The 25,354-nt window shown below is 58.2% G+C and overlaps 6 protein-coding genes across 6 annotated transcripts; 5 read left to right on the top strand and 1 right to left on the bottom strand.

The window, feature by feature from the left end:
- Positions 1-1,334: 1,334 nt before the first annotated feature.
- On the top strand, positions 1,335-4,702 carry BJ171DRAFT_484801 (Sodium/hydrogen exchanger family-domain-containing protein). Its single transcript, XM_053109032.1, has 4 exons — positions 1,335-1,761; positions 2,319-2,969; positions 3,116-3,303; positions 3,480-4,702. The coding sequence occupies exons 1-4, from the start codon at positions 1,474-1,476 to the stop codon at positions 4,675-4,677; spliced, it is 2,325 nt and encodes a 774-aa protein (XP_052971777.1). The 5' UTR covers positions 1,335-1,473; the 3' UTR covers positions 4,678-4,702.
- Positions 4,703-6,136: 1,434 nt separating this feature from the next.
- BJ171DRAFT_484804 (uncharacterized protein) lies at positions 6,137-10,077 on the top strand. The gene is made up of 12 exons (XM_053109033.1): positions 6,137-6,255; positions 6,440-7,006; positions 7,176-7,368; positions 7,498-7,684; positions 7,850-8,042; positions 8,209-8,289; positions 8,370-8,478; positions 8,631-8,781; positions 8,923-9,157; positions 9,370-9,702; positions 9,791-9,816; positions 9,926-10,077. The coding sequence occupies exons 1-12, from the start codon at positions 6,168-6,170 to the stop codon at positions 9,983-9,985; spliced, it is 2,223 nt and encodes a 740-aa protein (XP_052971778.1). The 5' UTR covers positions 6,137-6,167; the 3' UTR covers positions 9,986-10,077.
- Positions 10,078-10,619: 542 nt separating this feature from the next.
- On the top strand, positions 10,620-14,437 carry BJ171DRAFT_484805 (Dynamin central region-domain-containing protein). The gene is made up of 11 exons (XM_053109034.1): positions 10,620-10,662; positions 10,882-10,943; positions 11,166-11,244; positions 11,458-12,024; positions 12,134-12,294; positions 12,463-12,588; positions 12,719-12,934; positions 13,107-13,256; positions 13,343-13,702; positions 13,855-13,921; positions 14,035-14,437. The coding sequence occupies exons 1-11, from the start codon at positions 10,638-10,640 to the stop codon at positions 14,289-14,291; spliced, it is 2,070 nt and encodes a 689-aa protein (XP_052971779.1). The 5' UTR covers positions 10,620-10,637; the 3' UTR covers positions 14,292-14,437.
- Positions 14,438-14,440: 3 nt separating this feature from the next.
- On the bottom strand, positions 14,441-16,709 carry BJ171DRAFT_484807 (uncharacterized protein). Its single transcript, XM_053109035.1, has 4 exons — positions 16,013-16,709; positions 15,588-15,696; positions 15,382-15,488; positions 14,441-15,180 (listed from the first exon to the last, which is right to left on the bottom strand). The coding sequence occupies exons 1-4, from the start codon at positions 16,604-16,606 to the stop codon at positions 14,656-14,658; spliced, it is 1,335 nt and encodes a 444-aa protein (XP_052971780.1). The 5' UTR covers positions 16,607-16,709; the 3' UTR covers positions 14,441-14,655.
- A 784-nt stretch (positions 16,710-17,493) lies between these two features.
- Positions 17,494-18,818, top strand: BJ171DRAFT_418076 (uncharacterized protein; the record flags this gene model as incomplete). Its single annotated transcript, XM_053107324.1, has 2 exons — positions 17,494-17,657; positions 18,116-18,818. The coding sequence occupies 2 exons, from the start codon at positions 17,494-17,496 to the stop codon at positions 18,816-18,818; spliced, it is 867 nt and encodes a 288-aa protein (XP_052971781.1).
- A 3,469-nt stretch (positions 18,819-22,287) lies between these two features.
- Positions 22,288-25,145, top strand: BJ171DRAFT_484811 (peptidase M66-domain-containing protein). Its single transcript, XM_053109036.1, has one exon. The coding sequence runs from the start codon at positions 22,491-22,493 to the stop codon at positions 24,918-24,920; it is 2,430 nt and encodes an 809-aa protein (XP_052971782.1). The 5' UTR covers positions 22,288-22,490; the 3' UTR covers positions 24,921-25,145.
- The last annotated feature ends 209 nt before the right edge of the window (positions 25,146-25,354 follow it).

Below are 25,354 nucleotides of genomic sequence, written 5' to 3' on the forward strand. Positions count from 1 at the left end.
ATCGAACACATGGCGAATGTATTGCAGGAAGGAAGCCATCCCAGGGATCTTGGGACTTGGTGTGGCACTCATCCATTTCTGCAGACCAAGTATCTTGTGGGTGCTCTGGATCCACTTGGTCGCCTGGGTGGTGACTTTCGCTTGCGGTGAACCATCTGGCGAGAAAATAGCGACGATGGCTGGTCCTGCCCTTGGGGAAGAAAAATTCTCCTCAAAACCAGCGCATTTTGGGCTGGCAGAGATACTGCACAGTGGCGTCCTTGATTCAGATCCAGAAACGCATCGCTCGCTCAATCAGTCGTGGGAAGACATCTTGTCAAGGTGGGTCTTGCCTGATAGCCAAACGATCATGTCATCTCGCTGACACACAGCCACGCTTGACTCGGTTTCCAACCAGAGAGATTCAGATGGTGGTGGTTCTTGTCCGCAATCGGAGTGGAGCTTCCAACAATGATACAATTGGTCATTCCTCCACACCAATTGCCCACCACCACCGTCAATCGGCTCAAGGTGATACCAAATGCCGTCAACCGACCATGGCTGGATTCCAACTTTTGCTGCATCTTGGTCTACAGCGTGTATTCATATTCGAGATGAGCAGCCGCGAGGGGCCGGAAAAAGTTGATTTCGTGGATTGGGATGCTTTCGTTCCCGCCTGGTGCGCAGCAGCCTGGTCGAGACAGCCACCAAGCAGCCACAGGATGGCTGGTCGGCACTCTGAATCGCTCGGTGCTGTCGAGCCATGCAACTCTCCTGCACATCGGCCTTCGCGCCATGCAACTCTCCTCGCCTTCACGACACGCCTCCTCCAACCCAGCTCATATCCGGCCATGCCCGTTGTCCCCAATCCTGGATCGGGAGCGTCTTGTCTCCAATCAGGAATCGTGAGCATCGTCACCATCCCGGTCGCTGGGTCGTACCAGTGGGCCCAGCCCAGCCAGCCTCGGCTGCCACGGATCCGTGTCCCCGACCCGCTGTGTCCAACTGCATGGATTGGAGACCGAATCCGCAAGTCGGGGGGTGGATCATGCCTCCTCTTCCAGCCGCATGTCCAGCCGCATCGGCATCGGCCACCGCGGCAAGCCCTGTCCCCCGCCTGATCAATATTGAGCCCATGCGCCCCGGCCGATCGCGCAATGTTTGGTTTCGGGCCAATGGACATCCATACCGACCAGCACCGCCTGCGCTGTGGCTCTCACCCACGTTTTGCCTCCCAAGAAAACTCTATCCTTGCTGGTCGGCCCAGCCCCGCAGCCTCAGCCCGCGACATAGAGCAGTCTTGGGCTCTTACTTTCTTCCCCGCTGCGAGGCCCCGGCCCGTGGGCTTATTCGCCCGCCACCGCCATCGTGCGTTCCCCGCCGTTATAAATATGCTCTCGTCCCGCGCTCCGTCTTTCGCCCTTCCGCCGCTCTTTGGCCTCGTTCATCTCCTGTCCTGTCCCGTCCCGTCACTCTCGCTGGCCCCCAGCCCCCATGACTGCTTCGGCCGGAACCATCTTCTCGGGCCTCAGCCCGCTGGTTGACCCTGTCGGGCTCTTCCTCATTCAAGCTCTCATCATCATCGCCTTCTCGCGCGCCCTCGCTGCCCCGCTGGCCTATCTGAAGCTGCCCAAGGTCCTCGCCGAAATTATTGTCGGCATCATCCTCGGCCCTTCCGCCCTGTCCTCCATCCCGGCCTTCGCCAACAACGTCTTCCCCGCTGCCTCGCTGCCCCCGCTGCAGCTGGCGGCTGACTTTGGCCTGATTTTCTACTTTTTCCTGGTAAGGCTGCGTCCTCCACTCCACGGTGTTGCTGCTCCCGGAATTGCCGTGTTCCTCTGTGGTCTGATCGATCCGTGAGGGAGATTGGCGGTGGTTGGTCGATCTGCAAGGAGAGCGTCTGTCCTGCCGTGAATTTTATACCTTGTCCATCCGGTTTCCCTTCCTCCCCTGCATTCTTGTTGTCCCCCCCCCTCTCTCTGCCATCGCATACGCATATCCTCTCTCTCCATAGGCGGATCGATCGCTAGAATGCAACCTGTCCCAGAGGCGTGGCGTGGCCCGTTGGGCGCCTCTAACCTGAGCGTTTCCGGCTCTCTTGTCCCTGCTTGGCCTGGCCACCTCGTTGATGTGGCCACATTTGCCATCCAAATGCCATCCAAATGCCACCACCCTCGGTCGGTACGATTTTGATCCGTCGCCTCGGCCTGATCCTTTTTTTTTCTTTTGCGGACCCACCGTCGCTGGCTGCGAATCAAATCCACACCTGCGTTTGCTCTGCGGCGCCTTCATGCCGCCTTTGCTCCGATTGCCACCTCCGTCGGCGCACCCCCGAGCAGATCGGCGTCGAGCTGGATGTCAGAAACCTCTTCAAGAACAAGCGCTCGGCAGCCATCGTGTCGTTCTCTGGCATTATCCTCACCTTCGTCATCAGCATTGGCGCATCCAAGGCCCTCTACGACAACCTGATGCCGATCGGCACCACCATCCCGTTCGTCTCGTTCTTGTTCTTCATTGGTGTCGCCACCTCCATCACGGCCTTCCCGGTGCTGGTCCGCATCATCTCCGAGGGCAAGCTCATGTCCAACAAGATTGGCCAGCTGACCCTAGCTGCTGCTCAGGTCGATGACGCCTTTGCTTGGGGCGTCCTGATCTACATCATCGCCTGGATCAACAACACCAACAACCCCGTCAAGGCCCTGGCAACCACCGGCTGCATCGTCGCCTGGGGCTTGGTCCTGTGGTTCATCATCCGCCCCATTTTCGAGCGCTGGATCCGCCATTCGGATAGCTCTGACGTGGTATCGCAGTTCATGGTCTTTGTCACCTTCATCCTCGTCTCGATCTCGGCCAGCTTCGCCTCCATGATGGGCTCACATGCCATCTTTGGTGCCTTCTTTGTCGGCCTGATCATTCCGCACGGACACGGCTTTGCCCTCAACCTGACCGAGAAGATTGAGGATATCATCACTGTGATTTTCCTCCCCCTGGCAAGTACCACCGTCGTAGACTCCGTCATGGGCTTGCCGTTCTCGTGCCCGGAAACCGCCATTGGCCGCATGCCCTCCCCCCCCCAGCGACACACAGGTAGCCAGTGCACAATCCTGACCCCCAGCCCCATCCTTCCCTTTCACAGTACTTTGCCTACTCGGGATTCAACACTCGCTTCGACTATCTCAACAACGGTACCATCTGGGGAATGGTTGTTCTTGTCACCGTCGTTGCCTGTTTCGGCAAGATCGTTGGATGTATGAGCGCTGCCAAGTTCCTCGGCCTGACCGTCCGCGAATCCTTCGCTGTCGGCATCCTGATGAACACCAAGGGGTAAGCGCTCGATTTCAGAGCATGAACGAGTGATGCATGGACATGATACCACAATTCTGCCCAAAACAGCGCCGGTGTCCCCCGTGGTTACCCTCGACCTCTCGGACTGTTTCCCTTCTGGAGCACGGGAATGGCCTCTAACCTTCCTCACCCATCAACTTCCCTCCCTCCCTCAGTCTCGTTGAGCTCATTGTTCTCAACCTCGGCCTCCAGTCCGGTGTCATCTCGGTGCAAGTCTTCACCGTCATGGTCGTCATGGCCGTCATCACCACGGCCGTGACCGGTCCTTTGCTCAGCATCGTCTACCCCACTTCGCTCTACGGTCGCGGCTCCAGCACTTCCAGACTGTCGCTCCCGCCCACGAACGAAGGCGCCGCCAAGCCCGGCTCGATTCAGTGGAAGAACCATCTGCAGATCCTCGTGGCCCTGCCCAATATGCACGTCGTGCCCTCGATGATGGCCGTCTCTGAAATGATCCAGAACAAGCTCAACCCCCTCACCATCCACGCCCTGCGTCTGATCCAGTTGAACGACCGTACTTCCTCGCTGCTTATGGCTTCCGAGCTGGACCAAACCCTGCGGAACGACGCCATCCTGAACGTCTTCCGGACCTTTGGCACCCTCTACGGCCTGCCCGTGAATCCGCTGGTCGCTGTCTCGCACACCGACGAGTTTGCCGAGTACATTGTCTCCTCTGCGATCGATACCCAGGCCAACCTGATCATCGTGCCTTGGCACCCGCATTCGAACGACGACGTCGCTGATGGCTTTGAGGACGATGGTCTGAGCAAGCGCGACGTCGCAGAGGCCATCGTCAACCAGTCGCCTTGCTCGGTGGCCATCTTTGTGGACCGCGGCTTTGGCGGCTTCTCGCGCATCGGCCAAACCAACGACGTTGTCAGCCAGAGCGTCTACGTGCTGTACTTTGGAGAGTCTGGCGACGACCACGAGGCCCTGCTGTTCACCTCGTATCTCTCGGCCCACGTTGAGCTCAACATTTGCATTCTGCGGATCTCTGACCAGAAGGACCCGGCCCAAATTGCTGCCGCCGGTGCCTCGCAGATCACCGTCAACAAGGACGTCGGCGAGGACAGCCAGCCCGGCCGCATCCGGTCGTGCACCCAGATCATCGAGTCACTGGCCATCAAGGCCAACGTCAAGATCGAGGATTTGACCTCGTCCACCCCCGTTGGAGCCATCGTCGACAGGCTTGCGGGCAACCTCAGCCACCACGACTTGGTCGTCGTCGGCGACTCCAACTACAAAACCCGCGGCGGCATCAATGAGAAGAAACTGCTGCGCAACTGGGTCAACCGCGAGCTCAAGGCCAGCTCGGTCGTCGTCTCCGAGTCCAAGATCATCGAGAAGATATAGTTCGCTTTGGGAGGGGAGTGGGACCTCGTTCTCTTCTCTCTCCACCTTCTTCTTCTTTTTCTTCTTCTTCTTCTTCTTCTTCCTTTCGCTATTTTCTTTTCCCTGTTGTCCCATGCCCCGCTGCGTCCATTTATATATTTTTTATGAGCATCTGAAGTATGGTTTTCATCTTTTTGTCCCGAATGCACGAAATGAAATCGGGCACGCTGGATTCTAGGCCGCTCGTCTCTTGAATACACACACAGCCTGTCTGACACAATTCCGTGGGTGTGGAGCCCATTGCAGGGCGATCGATGAAACGAGGGAGAGCATGATGATCCCAGGAGCGTGGCCAGCCAGACTACTTTGTTCAACAGGAGTGACCCGAAACGGATTGTAGGAACGCTGCAAGCACAGCACTCCTTGACCAGGAAACATGGACTGCGAGCGTCGGAATCGAGAGGATCCAGCCAGGCGGCCTCGCGACATCATCCAACCCATACCAGCCACACACACTCTCTGCGTGTTGAAGGGACTGGTTCCGATGTGGGCGGGAAGCAGCACTTTGATTCGGTCACTTGAGAGATCTCAATCACGGCCGAGCCGGTCGGCTCGTGCGATGGCCCCCCGGACTACGATCTCGACAGGCCCACCAACTCTCGCCAGAGCCCCTGCCTTTCACCATCCCATCCCATCCCATCCCATCAACTACGCCCCCCTTCTCACCAGGCAGAAATCAGCCAGCAAAGCGCACGGCTGCTCCATCCCGTCCCCCCCCCCGATTGCTCCCCTCCCACATCCACTCAAACTCGATCAAACGCCATCATCCATCGCGCTCGCAATGTTCTCGGTGCCCGGGAGGTAACCATCGCGCCCAGGGTGCAAGCAAATGGTCTCTCAAACAGAAGTGCGAGTGGTTCCCATCTGTCTGTCTCGCGCCCGATACATCATTGTTCTCCTCCTTTTTCTCTTCATTGGTTCTTTCTTTTCATCCTTCCGCTTTTTTCCCCCTTTCCTTCGACCATTGCGATTCCTCTCTCATATCACCGCAACTCGCAACTCGCAACTCGCAACTCGCAACTCGCAACTCGCAACTCGCAACTCGCAACTCCAGAAGCAACACCAACTTTCGCGTCGACTCTGTCCTCGCGTCGTCCATTACACTTGCCGGCGATCCAAAGACACGGGACGATGACTTGTATTCCTTTGAGAAGAAGGTGAGGCTGCCATTTGCTTCTGGAACCACTTCTTCCGAAGCCATTCGGCGGGTGTGTGCGCGTGAGCAATCCCATGCACTGGGCTTCAAATCGCCTGCACATCCAGGATCGTATCATCACTAGAGCCACACATGGGTTGGTTGAACGAGACACTTTCTCTGTGGGCGGTGGGCTGTGACTCTCCAGGGTCAGACGGATCCATTCCGAGGCACAACCGGACGGACCCCAGGCACCCAGTCGTTTGGTCTTCGCACCGGCCGTGTCGGCACAGCCAGCGGAGAAGGCGCTCGTCCAATGACTTCAGTACGGGCTGCAGGGTACTCGAGCCGGGGACGAGCCGGGATGACGGCGGGACCGACCTTCGACCCGTTCAATCAAGCTGGTAGGGAGCAGTTCTCGTGTCTGGCCATGGCATCGTCGTGGCTCTCTCGTCCCTTCATGAACATGTCGAGCGCTCCGCGGCATATTCGTTCGCTCGGACGAGCCTTGCCAAACACACTGGTTGCATTGACTCTTGTCACGTTCGCTTCGGCTTTCCATCCTTTTCCTCTGGGCCCTGCGACCAGGTCGCTCCGGGGCCGCTGGCCTCGACAAGCCCCAGGAAACACTGCCCGAGGAGCAGATCAAGGTGCTCGAGAAGAAAGTCGCGGCCCTGATCGAGGAGAGCACGATCGCCGCCTCCAAAGGGGATCTGCAGGCGGCCCTAGAGAAGGCCAAGGACGCTGGCAAGAAGGAGCGCCACCTCTCCAAGCAGCGAGAGCAAGCCAACCTCACCGACCAAATGAACCTCGACCTCACCTACTGTGTCCTTTTCAATCTCGCCAACCAGTACCACGCCAACAAGATGTACCAGGAAGCCCTCAACTCCTACGGCGTCATTGTCAAGAACAAGCTCTTCAACCAGTCCGGCCGGCTGCGTGTCAACATGGGCAACATCTATTTCGAGCAGAAAAAGTACTCGCAAGCCGTCAAGATGTACCGCATGGCGCTGGACCAGATCCCAAACACCAACAAGGACATCCGGCTCAAGATCATGCGCAACATCGGCAACGCCTTTGTCAAGATGGGCCAGTTCCAGGACGCCATCACTTCGTTTGAGGCCATCATGGAAGGCAACCCTGACTTTCACACCGGTGAGAGCCCCGTCCCGGACAAGACTGCAAGCCGCGGGGCTCCCACTCGTCCATTGATTTGATTTGATTTGATGCACTCTTGCTTGTCCAGCGGAGGCACTCACTCTTGCTTGTCCAGCGGACGCACTCGCCTCACCGTCATCTCACGAGCGCTTCTGAATCTGTGCAGGGTTCAATCTTGTTCTATGCTACTTTGCCCTCGGGGACCGTGACCGCATGAAGAAAGGCTTCCAGCGACTGATATCAATCCGTCCACCGACAGTCGAGCAGTTCGACGACACGGTACCGAGCTCAACCGACGAGCCGATCGAAGACCACGAGGTCTTCAACCAGGATAGCCTGAGGGCGATATCGCGCGAGAGGTACACCACACCCGGGCTTGATCGCAACAGGATGACGCATCGAATCGAATAGAATCGAATGCCAACGTTTGGTGTCGTCTCTCACAAGGCCGCTCAAGCCGCTCACGCCCTCGTTTGGCATTACAACAGGAAGAAGGCTGCAGAGCGGTACATTGTCCTGGCAGCCAAGCTGATTGCACCCAACATCGAGATGACGTTTTCGATGGGATACGACTGGATCGTCGAAACCATCAAGAACTCTCCTCATGCAGAGATCGCAAGCGAACTCGAGATTGCCAAGGCCATCCAGTTCCTGAAGACCAAAGAGTTCCAGAAAGTGTGTACCGACACCGGCTCCTCATCCCTCCGTTCTGGTGCTTGCATCGGCCCAGCGTTGTACCTGGGCGGACCCATATGCACTCGATCATGATTCCTCGGCCAAGCCACTCACATCGAGACTTGCTCTGCCCCCACCCCACGCGTGCGATATGTGTGCACCAAGGCAATCGAGGCATTAAAGGCATTTGAGAAAAAGGACCAGAAACTCGTCGGCACAGCTGCGACAAATCTGGCGTTCCTGTACTTCCTTGAGGGTGACTACAAGCAAGCAGAAAAGTACGCTGATATCGCCGTGAACACCGATCGATACAATGCCAAAGCGCAAACCAACCGGGGGAACTGCCACTACGTCAAAGGTACACAGGCACCCAGTCTCCCGGGTCTGTCTCAGAACGGGAGGGAGGAGCAAGCCGTGCCTTGATACGGGCTCTTGCTCTCTCTATTTCTATGTCTTTGGGCCCTTTGAGGACCCACCTCGTGTGCCTGCCTAATCCTCTGTTCTTGCGCTCCGTTGATGTACAGTCAACTTTGAGAAGGCCAAGGAGCACTACATGGAGGCCGTCAGCGTCGACGCTGTGTGCACCGAAGCCATGTACAACTTGGGTAACACCTCAGTGCCCCGTTAGCATCAGCAATGAGCCAACTTCCAGCAACTCATGCTCGCCCTCCCACCTTCCAAACAGGGCTCGTGTGCAAGAAAATGGGGTCATACAGCGAAGGGCTGCAGTGGTTCGAGAAGCTGCACGGCATCCTCCGGAACAGCGCTGAAACCATATACCAGATCGCGGACATGTAGGCATCTATAGAGCTGCGGCTGGAGCTGGAAGAGGCCACTCTCGCTGCCTCACAGGTTCCCCCGGAGGGTCAGCACCTGGCCCTTGCACCGCTATCTCCGAGCAGAGTCATGCACGTGCGTACTTACATCGTCTGCTTTGCATCACAAGCTATGATAAGCAGGGCAACCTCCAGCAAGCCATGGAGTGGTTCAATATTTTGATATCTGTTGTGCCCACAGACCCGGGCGTGCTTGCTCGGCTCGGGGATATGTTTGTGCGAGAAGGCGACAAGTCGCAGGCATTCCAGTATTTCTCCGAGGTGCGTTGCTGTTCGCATCGGCTCATGGCATTGAGAGCCGCACCGAGCGCCTCTTCAGCCATACCGTGGTCTTGATCTCTACATGAGCTGCGGCGTCGATGTGTGCAAGATGCGCTGACCAGGAAGTGTCTCCGTGCCCAGTCGTACCGATACTTCCCATCGAACATGGATGTGATCTCGTGGCTCGGAGCCTACTATGTGGACTGCGAAGTGTATGAACAGGCCGTCCAGTTCTTTGAGAAGGCCGCGGTGATCCAGCCGCAGGAGGTCAAGTGGCAGCTCATGATTGCGAGCTGCTATCGACGCAGCGGAAACTACCAACAAGCGTTCGAAAACTACAAGAGGATCCACGAGAAGTTCCCCGAGAACACCGAGTGTAAGGATGGTTGTGGCCAGGAAGTGTGCGGCGGCAAACAGGAACGACATGTGAAGTACAGCATGGACAAGCAGGACATGGTGGCCGGCGGAGCAGAAGGATGGCGCTCATGTGGATGCGAACCGGTCTCGGGATGTGCACACTCTCTGGAATGTCGTGGCTGGCCCCGGGCTGGTAGTCTAATGTGTCGCTGCGAACATTGTCGCTTGCAGGCCTTCGGTTCCTGGTGCGCATCTGCACCGACCTTGGCATGAAGGAAGTCCATGAGTATGCAGCCAAGCTCTCGCGTGCGGAGAAGGCCCAACAAGCAAAGCTCGCCGGCCAGTCGGGAGGATCCGCTGGAGCCGAGATAGACGGAGCAGTCAGGAATGCCGCCGCTAATGATGGCAGGCCAGATGGCCTCGAAGCCGATGCCGGCGACCCGCGGTTCTCAACGGCGAGCAGTCGCATCTCTGTCGGGCTCGACAACTCGGCGTATGGACGTCTCAAGGGTGGAACATCGAGTTCCAAGGAGGTGATGTCTTATGAACTGGCTGAGAGAATAGGCAAGTACCCTGTGCCGAGAACCGATCCGGAAAGGAGTGTGCACCGTCGGCTGCTAGACGACATGGCTGACCATGTTGTTCCGCCCAGATCCCAATCGACCCAAGACTGGGAAGGTAAATCAGAGCGGGGAGCTACGACAGCGCATAGACGCCAGTTGTAGCTTTGGTGGAGGCGAGAGGTGTGTCTGTGCTGCACTAACCTCGGACATGCCCGCACCAACAGAAGAAACAGCTGGAGGAGGAAGAGTGGCACGAAGACGTGGATATGCTTCTTCCCGAATAGCCGGTACCACCGCCGCCCGGCACGCACTCTCTGTCCAGCGGGAGATTCGCCATGCACCCTTGAGATGGCGCATTTCGGATCATGAATATAGCTACAGTCAAACCAGAAAGAAACGAGACACTTTGATTTTGGTCATTGACCGAATAATTTGCCTCCAAATACCATCGCGCGCTGGTCATGACCATTATGTGATGCGGTACTACGCCCTCATTCATAGCCTGATGAATGTTGCCTTCATATTCAGCGTGACCAAGAGCACCATTCACCGACGGCACTCCGAGACCAGTGTGCATGTCGATTGTGGAGGCCGGAGAGCGGCCGGCGATCTTCACTCGGAGGTGATCTGTTGAACTGCATGTGCCGCCATTGGACGCATTTCATCGCATACTACATGTTCGTGGAATGGGCAGCGTCCCGTTTTTTCCGGATAGAGTGGAGGCGTATAGCCGCATTCATCATCCGTGCCCACCGACCTGTCGCTGGCCGCTCCGCGCCACACACACCGCCCCATTGCGCCAAGACCCGCCACCGATCTGCGTGGCGTCACGTGTGGATGGAACCGGTCCGTGGCTGCAGCCAGCCTGGCAGAAAACGGCTCTGCCCTTGCAGCCCGGCTGGTTCGCCATCTCTGCCACCGTCGCCTCCAGCCAAGATGGACAGTCATCTCATCAAGACCGGTAAGGCCTGTCGCCAGCGACCGCGGCTTACGCACCACCAGTCTGCCGTGGGAGATTCTGTCCACAGAGTCCTGCTGTCTGCCGTGCCGCCACCGGCGCAGGACCTGGCCAGCGGCTCCATCGGCGTCCCTATTGTGCCCGCCTCCATCCCAGGCCGGCTCAGCTTTGCCACAACCCCCTGCTGATCCAGCCCAATCTTGCCCCTGCCCGCCTCCGCAGTCAACAAACTCCAGGATTCCTTCGCCACCGCCGGCGTCGTCAACCCAATCGACTTGCCCCAGGTACCGATACCATCGATTGCAAGTGGTGGAGTGGGTTTGGTTCTGTCTTGGTTTGGTTTGGCGAAGACAGCTTTTGACCGCAGGCGTGCGTGCGTGCGTGCGGATGGTGCTCCGCTGGGGCGAACGACGACTCTGCATCCGAGCAGATATGCGCCTTTGCTGTGGTTCTGACCATTCCGCTGTCTTTCCTCTGCGGCGCACGCTCCTTTGTTGCACTTGTAGATTGTGGTCGTCGGCAGCCAGAGCAGCGGCAAGAGCTCTGTTTTGGAAAATATTGTCGGCAAGGACTTTTTGCCCAGAGGTTTGTCTCTCCATCCAAGACCTGGGCAGCTGTCGGCTGCATTGCTCCACCCCATGCTCTGCAGCCACAATGCCTGAACACTGCTCTGTGTCGGCTCCCTGTACCCCGCGTCCTGTCGCAGCGGGCTCCTCCTGCACTTTTCGTCGCACGCCGCCGCCCTGTCTGCGCTGCGACGCTGGCGGGCATGTTCTAAGCCACACTTGTCCCTCGCAGGAAGCAACATCGTCACTCGCCGACCCCTGGTCCTGCAGCTCATCAACCGGCCCAAGGGCGAGGATGCCGATGGCACCCCTCGCAAGCCAAGCGCCGATTCGGCAGAGCCCGATGAGTGGGGAGAGTTCCTCCACCTGCCTGGCCAAAAGTTCAGCAACTTTGACGAGATCCGGGCCGAGATCGAGCGCGAGACCGATGCCAAAGTCGGCAAGAACGCCGGCGTCTCGGCGCAGCCCATCAATCTCCGAATCTTCTCGCCCAACGTGCTCACCCTCACCCTCGTCGATCTGCCCGGCCTGACCAAGGTCCCTGTTGGCGACCAGCCCAAGGATATCGAGCGATTGATCCGCGAGATGATCCTCAAGTTCATCTCCAAGAACAACGCCATCATCCTCGCAGTCACCGCCGCCAACACTGATTTGGCCAACTCGGACGGTCTGAAGCTGGCTCGCGAGGTCGACCCGGAAGGTGTCCGCACCATCGGTGTTTTGACCAAGGTCGATCTGATGGACGCCGGAACAGACGTCGTCGACATTCTGGCCGGCCGCATCATCCCTCTCAGACTCGGTAAGGGTTGTAGCAACGCCCACTTGACCGGCTTTGCCTTGGCTTGAGTGCTGGAGACTCATCGCCCATTTGTCTTGACTGCCCCCTTGCCCTGTCCCGCATGCCTCAGGCTATGTCCCTGTCGTCAACCGCGGCCAGCGCGACATTGACAACAAGAAGAAGATCTCTGTCGCCCTGGAGTCCGAGCGCCTGTTCTTTGAGAACCACGAGGCTTACAAGAGCAAGGCTGTTTACTGCGGCACCCCGTACCTTGCTCGCAAGCTCAACATGGTGCGTGTCGACTGCAGATGCAGACGGCAGCTGGACAGCGGAGAGACTCGTCCAGCGACTGTGCATGGCCCTTGCCGCCCGCTCTTCCTTGGGTTGTGGTCCGGCAGTAGTGCACCTCTGCTTTCATACTGTAGCCCAGCTGACCAAAGACATCGCCTGCCACTCTAGATCCTTATGCACCACATCCGCAACACTCTCCCGGAAATCAAGACCAAGATCTCTGCTGGCTTGGCCCGCTACACCCAGGAGCTTGCTCAGCTTGGAGACCCCTTGACTGCCGAAGGTGCTGCTCAGGTAAGTCGTGGTTTCGTTGAGGGGGGGGGTTGCGATGCTGGGCAATCCAGCTTTGGCCAAACCTTCGTGGTTTGGGTGCCAGTCTAACAGCATCTGCCCTGTTGCGTGTTGATCGGTCTCATGGCTGCAGCCTTCCAACATTATCCTCAACGTCATTACCGAGTTCTGCAACGAGTACCGCACCATCATCGACGGTACCTCGAACGAGATCTCGAGCGACGAACTGAGCGGCGGTGCCCGTATCTCGTTTGTTTTCCACGAGATCTACGGCAACGCCGTGCGCTCCATGGATCCCTTTGACCAGATCAAGGACGTCGACATCCGCACTATTCTCTACAACTCCTCGGTAGGGCGACGCCGGCCACCTGCTCTGGCTCTACACACACACGGCTGATATATTGGACACAAATGTGTGGTCGATGCGCAGCGGTCTCGAGAGCCGGTCGCGTCGCATCTGTTGCAACCATGATCATCGCTAACGGCTGGCATTCGCATTCCTGTGATATGCAATCGTTTAGGGCTCCTCTCCCGCCCTTTTCGTTGGCACGGCTGCCTTTGAGGTCCTGATCAAGCAGCAAATCAAGCGCTTGGAGGAGCCGAGCTTGAAGGCCGCCTCTATGATCTACGACGAGCTTGTTCGCATCCTGAACAAGCTGCTTCAGAAGCCTGTAAGTCCCCGACAAGCTGGCCGCATGTCCGCTCGGTGGTGCGCTGATGCCATCGGTGCTAACATGACTTTGCATCCTCCGAACAGATCTTCCGGCGCTTCCCTTCCTTGAAAGAGCGCGTCTACGGTGTCGTCATCAACTTCTTCAAGAAAGCCCTGCTCCCGACCAACAAGCTCGTCACCGACATTATCTCTGCCGAGGTTTGCTACATCAACACCGGCCACCCGGATTTCCTCAGCGGCCACCGCGCTCTGGCGATTGTCAGCGAGCGCCTCAACCCCAAGCCCCAGCCCCCTCCCGGTGCTGATCCCAAGGCTGTTCAGCGCACCTCGAGCCCCGCCATTCCTGCGCGCGACCCCAACGCCGATCTCATCAACCCCCCCGACCAAGGATTCTTTGGAAGCTTCTTCAACAACAAGAAGAAGAAGCCCGGAGTCCTTGAGAACGTGGGTACTTTGGCTGCCATCGCGGCGACGGCACTCGGGTCCTGGGAGCAGTGACATTGGCGTGTCAGCGTGAATGTGCGACTTGGTGTCCTAATGATTTGGAATCCTTGTACTCCCTTGTACTCCCTTGGAATTCCTTGGAATTTGTGCAGCCTCCTCCCGTCCTCAAGGCCTCGGGCAACCTCTCTGAGCGCGAGTACATGGAAACCGAGGTCATCAGTAAGTAGTGTGTGAAGCGCGGCTGCGTTGAAAAGCACCCGCGATGACGGTAATATCTTCAAGCAATTTCGTGCCGCTGCTATTGCTGATCTGCCCTGTCCTTTCCGCCACAGAGCTCCTCCTCCAGTCCTACTTCAATATTGTCAAGCGCACCGCCGCCGACATCATTCCCAAGTCGATCATGCTCAACCTGGTTGCTTACACCAAGGAGGAGCTGCAGCGCGAGCTTCTGGCTGAGCTGTACAAGCCCGAGGTCTTTGACGACTCACTAAAGGAGTCGGAACAGACCCTCCAGAGACGCAAGGAGTGCAAGCAGATGATCGGCGCCCTCACCAAGGCCGACGAGATCATCAACGGCATTTCCTCCTAAGCGAGACTGGCCGTCCCCGGATATTGTAGTGTGTGCCGCTTGTGGCCGCCTCTCCCCCCTTTCGATTGATTTTATGCCAGCCCCATCCATGTGAATTCTTTCGTTTCGATCTCCGACCCAAGGAATACATCCTGAGCTCTCTCGTGTTTTCTCACTTCTCGTGCTGCCTCGATCGGCCCCGGCTCGCGCTGATCAAAAACGCAGTTGGGCGAGTGCAGGCAGCGAGATTGGATGGGTGTATTATGGATGTCGTTCGCGAGGATGGACAGGGTGAGTCTGGGAAGAAGAGAGATGCTGGGTGGGTGGGCAAGGCGTGGAGGCAGCAGCAGCAACTCTGGCGAGAATGGTGGCTGGCGCGAGTGTACTACTTGCGGCCCTTCTGGGGCTTCTGGGGCTTCTGGGGCTTTTTGGTCGGGGCGGCTTTGGGCGAGACCGAAGGCGCAATCGCTGGTGAGCTCTTGGCCGGGACTGGCTTTGGCTTTGCAGCGGGAGTGTCCTTGTGCCCGTCCTCCTTTGCCTTTTTGGCAGGCTTCTTGGGGGCCACTTCCTCGACCTTGCTGGTGGCGGCCTTGGGCACTTCTACCTTTGCCGCTTTGGCGGTCTTCTTGGGCTCGGACTCGGGTTGGGACTTGGATGGTTCGGAAACAGGTGCAGCCACAGATGCAGATGAGCTGTTGCCTTTGGATTTGCCCTTTGGCTTGGCTTCCTCGGTTGGCTTGGCCTCGTTCTGGGCAGGTGTCCGCGGCTCCTTGTTGCCCGAATCTTGGGCAGCCGCCCGATAGCCGCCAAAGTCGTAGTCGATACCGAGGCTCTCGAGCTTTTGCCGCTTGGCTGCTTCACTCCGGAGCAGACGGGTCGTGCGTGCCATCTGTTGCTCTGGAGTTCGTGTCTGTGAGGAGCCAAAGGCGAAGCAAATACAGGGTAAGTCACAGCCACGAGAGCTCCTGAGACGCTCGCAAGCGAGCCAGCGGGACATCCACGACAAGCAACGACAGGTATAGGGCTCGCCAACGCAAGTCTAATCAGCCTCGACTGCACAATCCAGGCAGCCATCGCGATGGGTACTGCCGACGAGAGATGTAAGTCTCACCTTATTGAACACTTCGCGCTCTCGCTTGTGCACATCGACGGCCACATACTTCTTGTTTGCGCCGACAAACGTCTTTGGATGAACCTGGTCCTTTGGGATGAATTTGCCTGTGGGATTGCAGCAAGGTCAGTTGGGTCCGCTGTCGACAGGCAACAACCCACCGCGTGTCTTGGCTGATCATGCCGCAAGATCCGTGGGAAACGCACATTTCAGCATATGTCCAAAGATCAGGTAGTTGTCCATGGTCTCGGCAACGATCTTGGCGACCTCTTCATGCTTGAACTCGACAAAGGCAAAGTGCTTGGATGCGCCGGTCTAGTGAAATGCGTGGCAAGCGCACGTGTGTTTTGTCCGAGAAACAGATCGACCAAACAGTCAGTTTCCGGAGATCAGGGCATGGGCGACAGATGCACATCGAGCAACCAAGGATTGCACCATGTGCTCGGCAATTATGACTTTGTCGGCCGGGAGACAACGTGGCCAATCCGCCAGAGAGCGCAAGTGCGTTGATCACCGCGGCAGCCGCACGGGAGCCGAAATTGCTCAGCCGCAACTCTGGATGCTGCGAGGCGTCGTTCGTCGCGCTTGGTGAATACGTCCCCAGAGTCCGCCACTCGGTTCCACGAAATACCTTTTTGTTGCGAGACAGCCGCAGGCGAGAGACCTCGCCGAACTGCGAAAAGTACATGCGCATCTGCTGCTCATAGAAGCCGTGCGGAATGCGACCAACGTAGACGACACCAGCGCTGCTTGAGGACGATGGTGCGACCTTGACTTTCTTGATCTTTTCCTTGATCGACTGCTCAGTTACTTTGTCCAGCTTGATCTCGGACTCGTTGGCCTCAAACACGTCGCCGTCGCCGCCGTCGTTATCGTCATCATCATCATCATCGCCGTCGTCCGCCTTGGCCGCGACTGGCTTGGACGCCCGGCCCTTGGCCTCCTTCGGCTTTGCAGCGGCCTTCTTGGACTTGTTTTTGGAAGCCAGCGAAGCCGCCTCAATGGTGGTGGGCTCGTCCTCGTCAGAGCTGTCATCGAGACCGTGCAGAATCTCTGCCTCCTGGACCTCGTCGATCGCATCCTCAAAAGCATCCTCGGGCAGCACGACTTCAGGGACGGGTGCATCAGCGACGGCGTCAGCCTTGCGCTTCTTGGGCGAGGCCGAGACGGGCCGCAAGACAGCCTTCTTGGCGGGCTTGGTGGCCTGCGGCTTTTTCGGAGGCATTGTGCTGGCGACGGAGGCGGTTCGTGGTGGGCGAAAGCGGCGGATGTAGCTAACAGGCAGCTCACGCGGACATTCCCAGCGACCGGCCAGGGAGATCGACAACACGCGCCTGGAGCAACAAAAAAAGAATGTGATATGAACTTTTAATTCATTAGGCACGTGTCGTGGAGCGAGAAGCAGGCGAGAAGCAGGCGAGAGGCAGGCGAGAAGCAGCACAACAGCACAACGGCACAACGGCACAACAGCACAACAGCACAACAGCGCAGTGCCGCTGCGCACGCCGACTCCTCCCGGTTCTTGCCCTCCTCCCGGTTTCTCCCGCCCAGCCCACCTTCCCGCCGGGCCCATTTTCCCGCCTGGCCTTGCGCCCACACATCATTGCCCTCTCGCATCCCCGCCATCTTCCCCTCGGCCTCTGATCATCGTCGTGCTCGTCCAGCGGCGCAATCCCGATCCTCCATCTGCATACCACTACTACCGCTGCGCATCCATCGCCTGTCGCGGACTATTTTGCCTGCCCCTGCTGCCACCGTCCTCGTCATCAGCGTCCCTGCTTTGCCATCCCGTCCCGCTATCATAGCATGGCTTCGCCTCCCCAAGGCGCCGGCTCAGAGTCGATTCCATCCAACCCCAAGTCATCGATTGCTCAAGCATTCGCCTCAACGACATCGTCGTCGTCTACTTTGTCTTCGTCGTCCTCGCTGCTCCCTTCCCAGCCACCCGACACGTCTCGAGACGACTCCAACCCGGCAGCGGCCTTCTCAGCCTTTCTGGACTCTGTCTCGGATCTCGACACCTCGTCCTTCGATATGCCCTCGATTCCATTCCACTCGTCTGTTCCCCCCTCGCTCTCCACCAGGAACTCGCCTTCGCTGATCTCGTCACCCATGAGCACGACACCTATTCAGCAAATCATCACTCCTGGGGCGGCGGCACAACGAGCCCTGGCGCCCACGCCGTCGTCGTCGTCGCAATCTGGGATCCCCAGACTCAATGCCATTTCGTCATCGTCCACCAAGAGCGTGCCTGCCTTCCTCAACAAGCTGTACAAGTAAGTATGCGTCCATCTTTATTTATCTCTGGCGCTGTCCAGTCGACTCGCTGTCATCGTCGTCACGGCCATGCAGCACGGACACTGGCGATGGTAGAGCTCAAGGCGGTGTGTGTGTGGGGGGGGGGAGCGACAGCGGCGATCACTGGACCACATCGATCGAGAGTGCTGTACGGATCAGATCTCTCAAGCTCTTCCACTAGGCGTTGGAGGCTGACGGCTATCGGGTGGCCCATCGCCACCAATATGATCTTCATCGTCTGGCCATGGACAGAATGCCTGTCTCTTTCTGGCCCTTCATCCGGCGTCTGATCATCGGAATTGGAATGCCCCCTCCCAACAGCCCTGCACGCAGTTTCGCCACGAGACTCGAGCACCGACACTAACCTAGTGTACCCGGTCTCGTCCCGCTCACTGACGGAAATGTAAACTCTATCCCCATCTCGATTTCCCCCCAGCATGGTCAATGATCCCTCCACCAACGATCTGATCCACTGGTCCGAGGACGGCACCACCTTCGTCGTACCCAGGCACGAAGACTTTGCCCGTGAGGTCCTGCCCCGCTTCTTCAAACACAACAATTTCTCGAGCTTTGTTCGCCAGCTCAACATGTACGGCTTCCACAAAGTCCCACATCTCCAGCAGGGCGTGCTCCATTCCGACGGCGAAGGCGAGATTTGGGAGTTTGCAAACCCCCACTTTCAGCGGAACCAGCCGGACTTGATCTCGCTCGTCACGCGCAAGCGCGGAAGGGATAGCGACGATAAGGAAAGCCACGGCCACGGCACGATCGACTACAACCAGATCATGGCCGAGATTTCCGCCATCAAACGCCATCAGATCACCATCTCCACCGACCTCAAAAACATCCAAAGGGACAACCAGCTGCTCTGGACCGAGACCATTGCCACCCGCGAGCGCTACCAGCGACAGCAGGAGACGATGGAGAAGATCATGCGCTTCCTTGGATCCATGCTGACCCTGAAGAAGGACGCCATTGTGCCCAAGAAGAATCCGCTCCGACTGACTGCCCGTGAAACAACGGCCTCGCCGCCCATGGCTTCCAGTCGCGCAAACTTCCTCGAGCCGCTTGGTGGATCCGCGTCACTGGAGCGAGGAGATGGCCGCGATACGGCGACAGCCGGAGGCTTTGGTAAGTGACGCATGAGCTGTGTTCATTTGCTTCTCAGCCCCTATCGATGTGCCTGCATTTGTCGTATCGCCCATTCGTTTGCATGTGCATCCGCCTAATGGCTTTCTTGCGCAATCCCTATGCAGTCCCGACGTTGGTGGAGCTGATCAATACACCTCCACCGCTAGCATCGGATGGCCCCGCTGGCTCCCCGGCCCCGTCGCTGGATCTGCGGGGCGGCCTCAGCAGCCACAATTCGCCCGAGATGAATCCCGCATTCTCGAACCCCCGAGAGACCCTCGATGCAATCACAACTGGTGTCGAGGACCTGGATTTTAGAATCGAAAACATAGCTTCGGTGTTGGGCCTCTCGTCCTTTGGCCAGGTCGATGTTGACGACATCTTCTCGAACGACATCACTCTGGACAGATCCAACGCTGATCCTGCGATGCAGTATGCCTCTGGCTTTCCTACTGCCAGCACAAATACCATCGGTGGCTCGTTGGCTGTGCCCCCACGCCCTATCACCGAGATTGAGTCGCCTCGTCTCAATCCTTCTCTGTCGCAGGCTCCGTCTTCACCACCTGGGCAAGAAAGCGCCGTCTCGCTCCTTGCCCATGCTCTGTCCAACAACGATCCCTACGCATTGCCGCCCGTGTCGATCGCCCCTGTCGATACACTTATCCCGGTCGCCCCTGGAAATCTGCTCAACGAGTCGTCTGATCTTTCGAACGGAAATGCCAGCATGAGCACCGACTGGACCGGATCTGTGTCGACCCAACCGCCCGCATTTGACCCAGAAATTTTCAGCAGTTTCCTTGGTTCACAACTCCAGCCCCAGACTCGGAATATGCAAGCCCAGGTGGGATCGGCGACGAACTTGTCTGCAACCAATCCCGCCCCCGCCGCCGAAAACCTCAGTATCCCACAACAAATATACAACGCGCTTATGATGGGTGGGCTGGGCTATGCCCCTGGATCACAAGCACCGACAGCGCGACCCACCGACAGCCCTGCTGTCTCCACCATGGCGACGCCCAAAGCCAAGACTGCCCCAGTAGCCAAAAAATCAAAGCCCACACCGCCCGCCTCGTCCTCTGAGCGCGGCACACTGCATACAGCACAAAAGAACACCGGCGCTAACTCGACCTCTCCGTCGGCGATGACGAAAAAAATCGCCTCCGCCACAGCCAAACCATCAAAACCGATTGCAAGATTCGCCAAGACCACAGCCAAATCCAGCAGTGCCGCTCCCGAGATACCTGTAGTCGCCACAGCCGCGCCTCTGTCGACGTACTCGGCAGATGCAACCTCGTCAGCGCCGTTCAACTACGTCAATGCCAGTGTTCCGACACAGGGCATCCCGCTGCAGTCTCTCATCTCGCCTGCAACGACCAACGCCCTCTCGACCACCACGGCAGCGCTTTCGTCCCCAATTACGATCAACGGCCCCTTCCTTGATGGCTCGGCATCGCTGAACTGGTTCCCAGCAATCTTTCCTCCCTCCAAGACCACGCCCTCGGCTTCTAATGCACTCACTCTTCTCCAGCCGCAGCAGCAGCAGTTGTTGCAGCTCCAGCTCGCCAATCTACTCAACCTCAACCCGATACTTCAGAACTACGCGGCACTTGCGAGCAAGCCCTATCCCAATGGGCTGCTGCAGCTCCCCGTCACCTCGGCACCCGCTGGTGTGGATCTCAAGACAGGAACTATGGACCCGTCCTCTGCGATCAATCTTCAAGCACTTGCATCGCTGTTCCCGGCGACCCTCACCAACGAACAATTAGCTGGGCTCCCAGCGCAGTTGCTCAATCCCACCAACTCGTCGGCGGCCTATTCGCTGCTGATGCCGAATGGTGGAGCGTCCACAGCATCCTTGGGCATGGACGGCACCGCCGCAGCTGCAATAGCTGCCCCGGCACCGGCACCGCTGACAAGTGGCAAGATGGCGGAATCTAAGGCCGGAAAACGGCCCCCGAACCGAAAACGCAAGTCGTCTGTCAGCAGCGCGATCGAGCCGGTTGGCGAGACGTCAAGCAATCACTCAACCGCCGATCGACTTTCGGCTGTCCTGCCATCTGACTCGGGCGACATGAGTGCTTCTGGAAAAAGTCAACCTGGCATCGAGCCCATCAGAGACCAGCGGATGACTGACGCCAGCCTGAACGCTCTCTTTCCAACGGCATCTGATGGAAGCGACGGTGTGGGCGAGCCCGAGTCGCTTGGCCCCGTCCCATTCATGGATACCCCCGACTTTTTGAATCTCGAGTTCGAGGACATGTCCTGAGCGATCTCGCCAGCCGGCTCAAGACGGCGGCTGACACGATGTCTCGTCCCCACAAGTTGATGAAGCACCTCGACATCAAGCCGAGACTCGCGCAACAGCCGATTGAGTGTGCACATGGTCCCCAGTCGGGCTGTCCGTGAGGCCCGTGTGCTGGATCGGCCATGATCGGCCCGGTCAAAGTATTCCCATAGCCCACCTCCCGCAACCCGCCGCTTGTTGGGTCCTGCACGCCTCCATTTACCCCCCCCCACGATCATGAGACGGTCTGCTGTATATATGTATCACCAAATAACAGACGCTTTTTTAGGCCAAGGACCATTTTCTGGATCAGGAATGCATGTTCATCTGGTGCCTCCGGAGCGTTATCCGCCTTGTGGAAACGGTGTGGTGCAGGGCTATCCGCAACGGTGCCTCTCAAGGGCAGCTGTCCACAAAGGGAGCCATCTTGATTATCGTGTGCTGGAGTGCTGCCATATCCACCACCAGTATCCTCTCTCAGGGAGGCTCACCGATTGACTTTTGCCATTGCTGCCCGACAATGTCTGTGTCCTGGGACATGGATCACGCGCATTCTCATTCTCCTGCTGCATTGATCGCATCGGCCAATCTTCCCGCCTTTGTGCATGCGCTGAGAGCCACTCGACCTTGAGCACCGGCCCACGCCCCAGCACCGTCTTATCGTGCGGATCTGCCGACGAGCTCGCTCCCTCCATCATCGCAACAGCGTGTGCGGCATCACCTCGATATGTCTGTCCTCTCCCACATCCGAGGGTAAGGAATATGGCACATTTCAGTGCGGCTTGAGCAGTGCGTTACTTCATGCTGCCGCAGTGTGCCCTTAACGACCTTTGCTCCAAACATGCGCCTCCTCTCCAGAGTTATTCGCAGCCTGGGAATCAGTACCTCGCAGCTCTACATTGCCGCCGGCGTCGTGAGCGCCGTAACGATCCTCGGCGTTGGCATTGGTGTCGGAACCCGGGCCGGCACGCATCAGAGCACGACAACTTTGGCTGCACTTTCGTCATGCCCTGATTTTGTGTCGCTCCCGCCCCTACCGATCTATGTCGAAGGTCTACTTTCACGACCCGCCAGCGCAGGCAACGACACTTCCGTGCCGTTTGTGCTCCAGGCCAACTCGTCAATCCTCACGATCAACAACACCCTCGATCTGCTCTCCGTGGCCATGTACCAGAACAACAACTCTGCCGTCTGGGCTGTGGGCATACCTCTCCCGGCGTGCGAGTTCTTCGTGCCGAATGTGACCCAGTTTGGGTACATTTCCGAGCGCCAGCCGCCGCTCAACACGACCTTCCTCGCCTTTGACGCCTACGACCACCTGAACCAGCCGCGAGCCCCCCGAAACGATCTCATAGGCAATTTGCAGGGGCAAGTGACCTTTGTGCAGTCGCATTCGATGAAGCCCAATAACAATAGCAACTATCCCTCAATCACAGCTCTGAGGATGGCTCTGCTATTAGTTGCACCGCAAATCGCCACGGTGCGGATGAAGGTGCAAGTGTCTGTCAATGGTGCCGTTGTCCAGACCCTGGATATGGCGCATCCAAACTTGCTGCCGCCCTCGGACTACTCCGATTTCATGGGGCGCCCCGATGTCGCCTTCAGCCTTACATCATGGAGTATTGAGCTGGAGTGGAAATACGTTGTCCCGGGGCTGTCGCTGTCGTTCGCCGATGACCACGGCCGCACCGGTGCGCTCCCAAGCCAGAACATTGATATCGTTCCCCCTGCCGAGGTTGTGATTCACTCGACTCGCATCGGCATGCTTACCGATCCACCCATCACCAGCGATCACTACATGTACGAACAACCCGAGTTGGCTGGAGCAGACTACTTCAACATGATCCCAGGCCTCTCCAAGCTGACACTGTGCAAAGCCGATGCCATTCGACTGAGCGCTGTGATTCTCGCCGACGGCGTCATATACAACAATACCGCCAGCGCCGACAACGGCACGGTCTACAACGGCGATCTCTGGCAGGACGTTGCCTTCTGTCAGTTCCACACAGGACTTCGCAACGCCAACCTCGGGCTTCCCAGCACAAGCATGTGCTCCAACCCGAACGTATACAACTTCCGGGTCATCCTCCACTCGGTTGGAAATTACTCCAACGGCATAGTCGCCCACGGCTTGCTTGGCGGGGCCGGAATGGCGAGTTTGCTTGCATCGTACGGAAACGAAGCCAGCCACGAGCTTGGGCACAGCTGGGGGCTCGGTCACTATCCCGGCGCCAACTTCACCCCGCCGATCACGAACGACAAGGTTCGAAACGCCGTGCACCACGCCGACAGCGGCTGGGGCTACATTCCCTATCGCCGGAGGTTCCTGGCAAACTTGGACTGGAAGACGGCCTTCAACAACGGCACAGTCATGGTGAATTCGGCGCCCTTTACCGAGCCGTATCTCGGGTACTATACCCACGGGCTGGATTCGCAGTCCGGCGGCTATCCGCTCGGTGACTATGGCAGATACACTCTTCACACCGGATATAGCGGCTCGACAATCCAGAGCATGCTGACCAACTATGGCTCGGTTCGGACCACTCAAGGCAAGCAGGGACAGGCCGCCTGGATCCAGGTGTCTCGGCCCATTCCCGACACCAACTTCGCGAGCGGCTACAAAACCTTCTACAATGGGACCTATGTCGACACCCGATCGCTTGACATGTCCTTCAGCTATCCAATCCCGACCAAGACCGGCGTCTCGATCTTCACCATCTTGGGGGGCTACAACCCAACAAACGCCTCACAGAATCTGCTCTATCCGCCGCTCCGGAGCAACTATGGCTTGGTCTTCCGCTTACCCTCCCCCAACATGTCGGACACAGCCACATTTCAATGCTGGCTCAACGTCTCCTTCGCCGACGGGTCGGCCATGTACACCCTGCTGGACAGCTCCAGCGGCATGAAGCAGATCCAGTACAACATCGAAGAAGCTACGGCGCCTCAGGCGGCCAGTCTTGGGTGCGGCTGGGGTGCTCTCAATGTGACAATACTGGCGAGGACCGTTTTCCCCCAGAGTCTGCCGCCGATGCCGCCGCCAGCTGTCTTTGGTCAAGATGCCGGCTTTGCCGCACTGAGGCAGGCGGAGATTGCCAAACTCGACAGTGCGCTTGGGACATTAACGTATCCGCCGATTGTCACGGACTTGTCCCTGGTCGAGGCACTCAAGAGCTGGCGGGCCAATCTCACTGGCCTGTCGGCATCGAGCCGGTTGATGGCGTCCGTAGTGCTTGGGTACCTTGATGCCTCCGCCGCGATAAGCTATGCGCTCGCAACGACACCCGGCGCAAGCACCAATCCAAGCATCGTAAAATCACAGGTACTGCAGGCCCTCAGCAAGGCCAATCTCACGGACCCTGGCGGCGGTCTGAGTCCGGTGGCCGGGCCGATTGTGGTTCGAAGTCTGTGTGCCGACTACAACGACACGACGCAAGGGATCAACATCAACCCGTGCAATGGCTCTCGTAGCCAACAGTGGTTCATGGATCTTCAAGGCCGAGTCCATAGTCTGGCGCGAGCAGACCGCTGCGTTGCGGCCAACGCCTGGGCCCCGATGGTGATGGCAACGTGCTCGGCCAGCGACAACACACAGGGATGGAGGCAGACCAACACCAGCCACATCATCAGGATCTCTGACACGCGCTACAACTGGGACTACTACGTCTCGGCAGGCGTCCTGGGATCCTACAGCGCCACGACCGGAACCAATCAGATCTGGAGTAATCTGTCGGTCTGGGCCAGCCCGATCTTTGGAATTCTTATCCCGGCCTCCGTCCGTGCTGTGGTGGACATTGTCGCAGCATCGAGCCCAAACGGTCCATGATCGGAGGCATATTCAGCTTGGAGAAGCATGCCCGATGACAAATACAGCGATAACGTCAAATCGCACGGCCGAGCCATGGGCGCTGACATTGCCGTGGGAGCATGTGTCGTTGGGCAGGGCAGGCAGCTTCGCCAACAAGAGCCCGACTGGCTTGCGCGAGCAGTGCGGCATGTAGCCCCGTGGGAGGCGAGCCAACCAGCAGCCAGATATCAACACAAAGCTGGCTCGGCATCCCTGCTGCATTTGTCTGCCGCTGTTGGCCCGCTGTTGGCCCGCAAGCAGCCACCACGGCCCGGATTTGCGTGGCGGTGATTCGTCGAACAGCGAGCGGCGTCCAGATCGCGGGCCACGCGCGATCCGAAACCGCGGCCCCGCACCAGCCAATCAGCACTGCAGAAACGGCGCCGTCCTGCTGCAAACAATTGCTGCGCGGG

The sequence above is a fragment of the Polychytrium aggregatum genome, assembly GCF_025602895.1.
Source record: "Polychytrium aggregatum strain JEL109 chromosome Unknown BJ171scaffold_1, whole genome shotgun sequence".
Lineage (NCBI taxonomy): Eukaryota > Fungi > Chytridiomycota > Chytridiomycetes > Polychytriales > Polychytrium > Polychytrium aggregatum.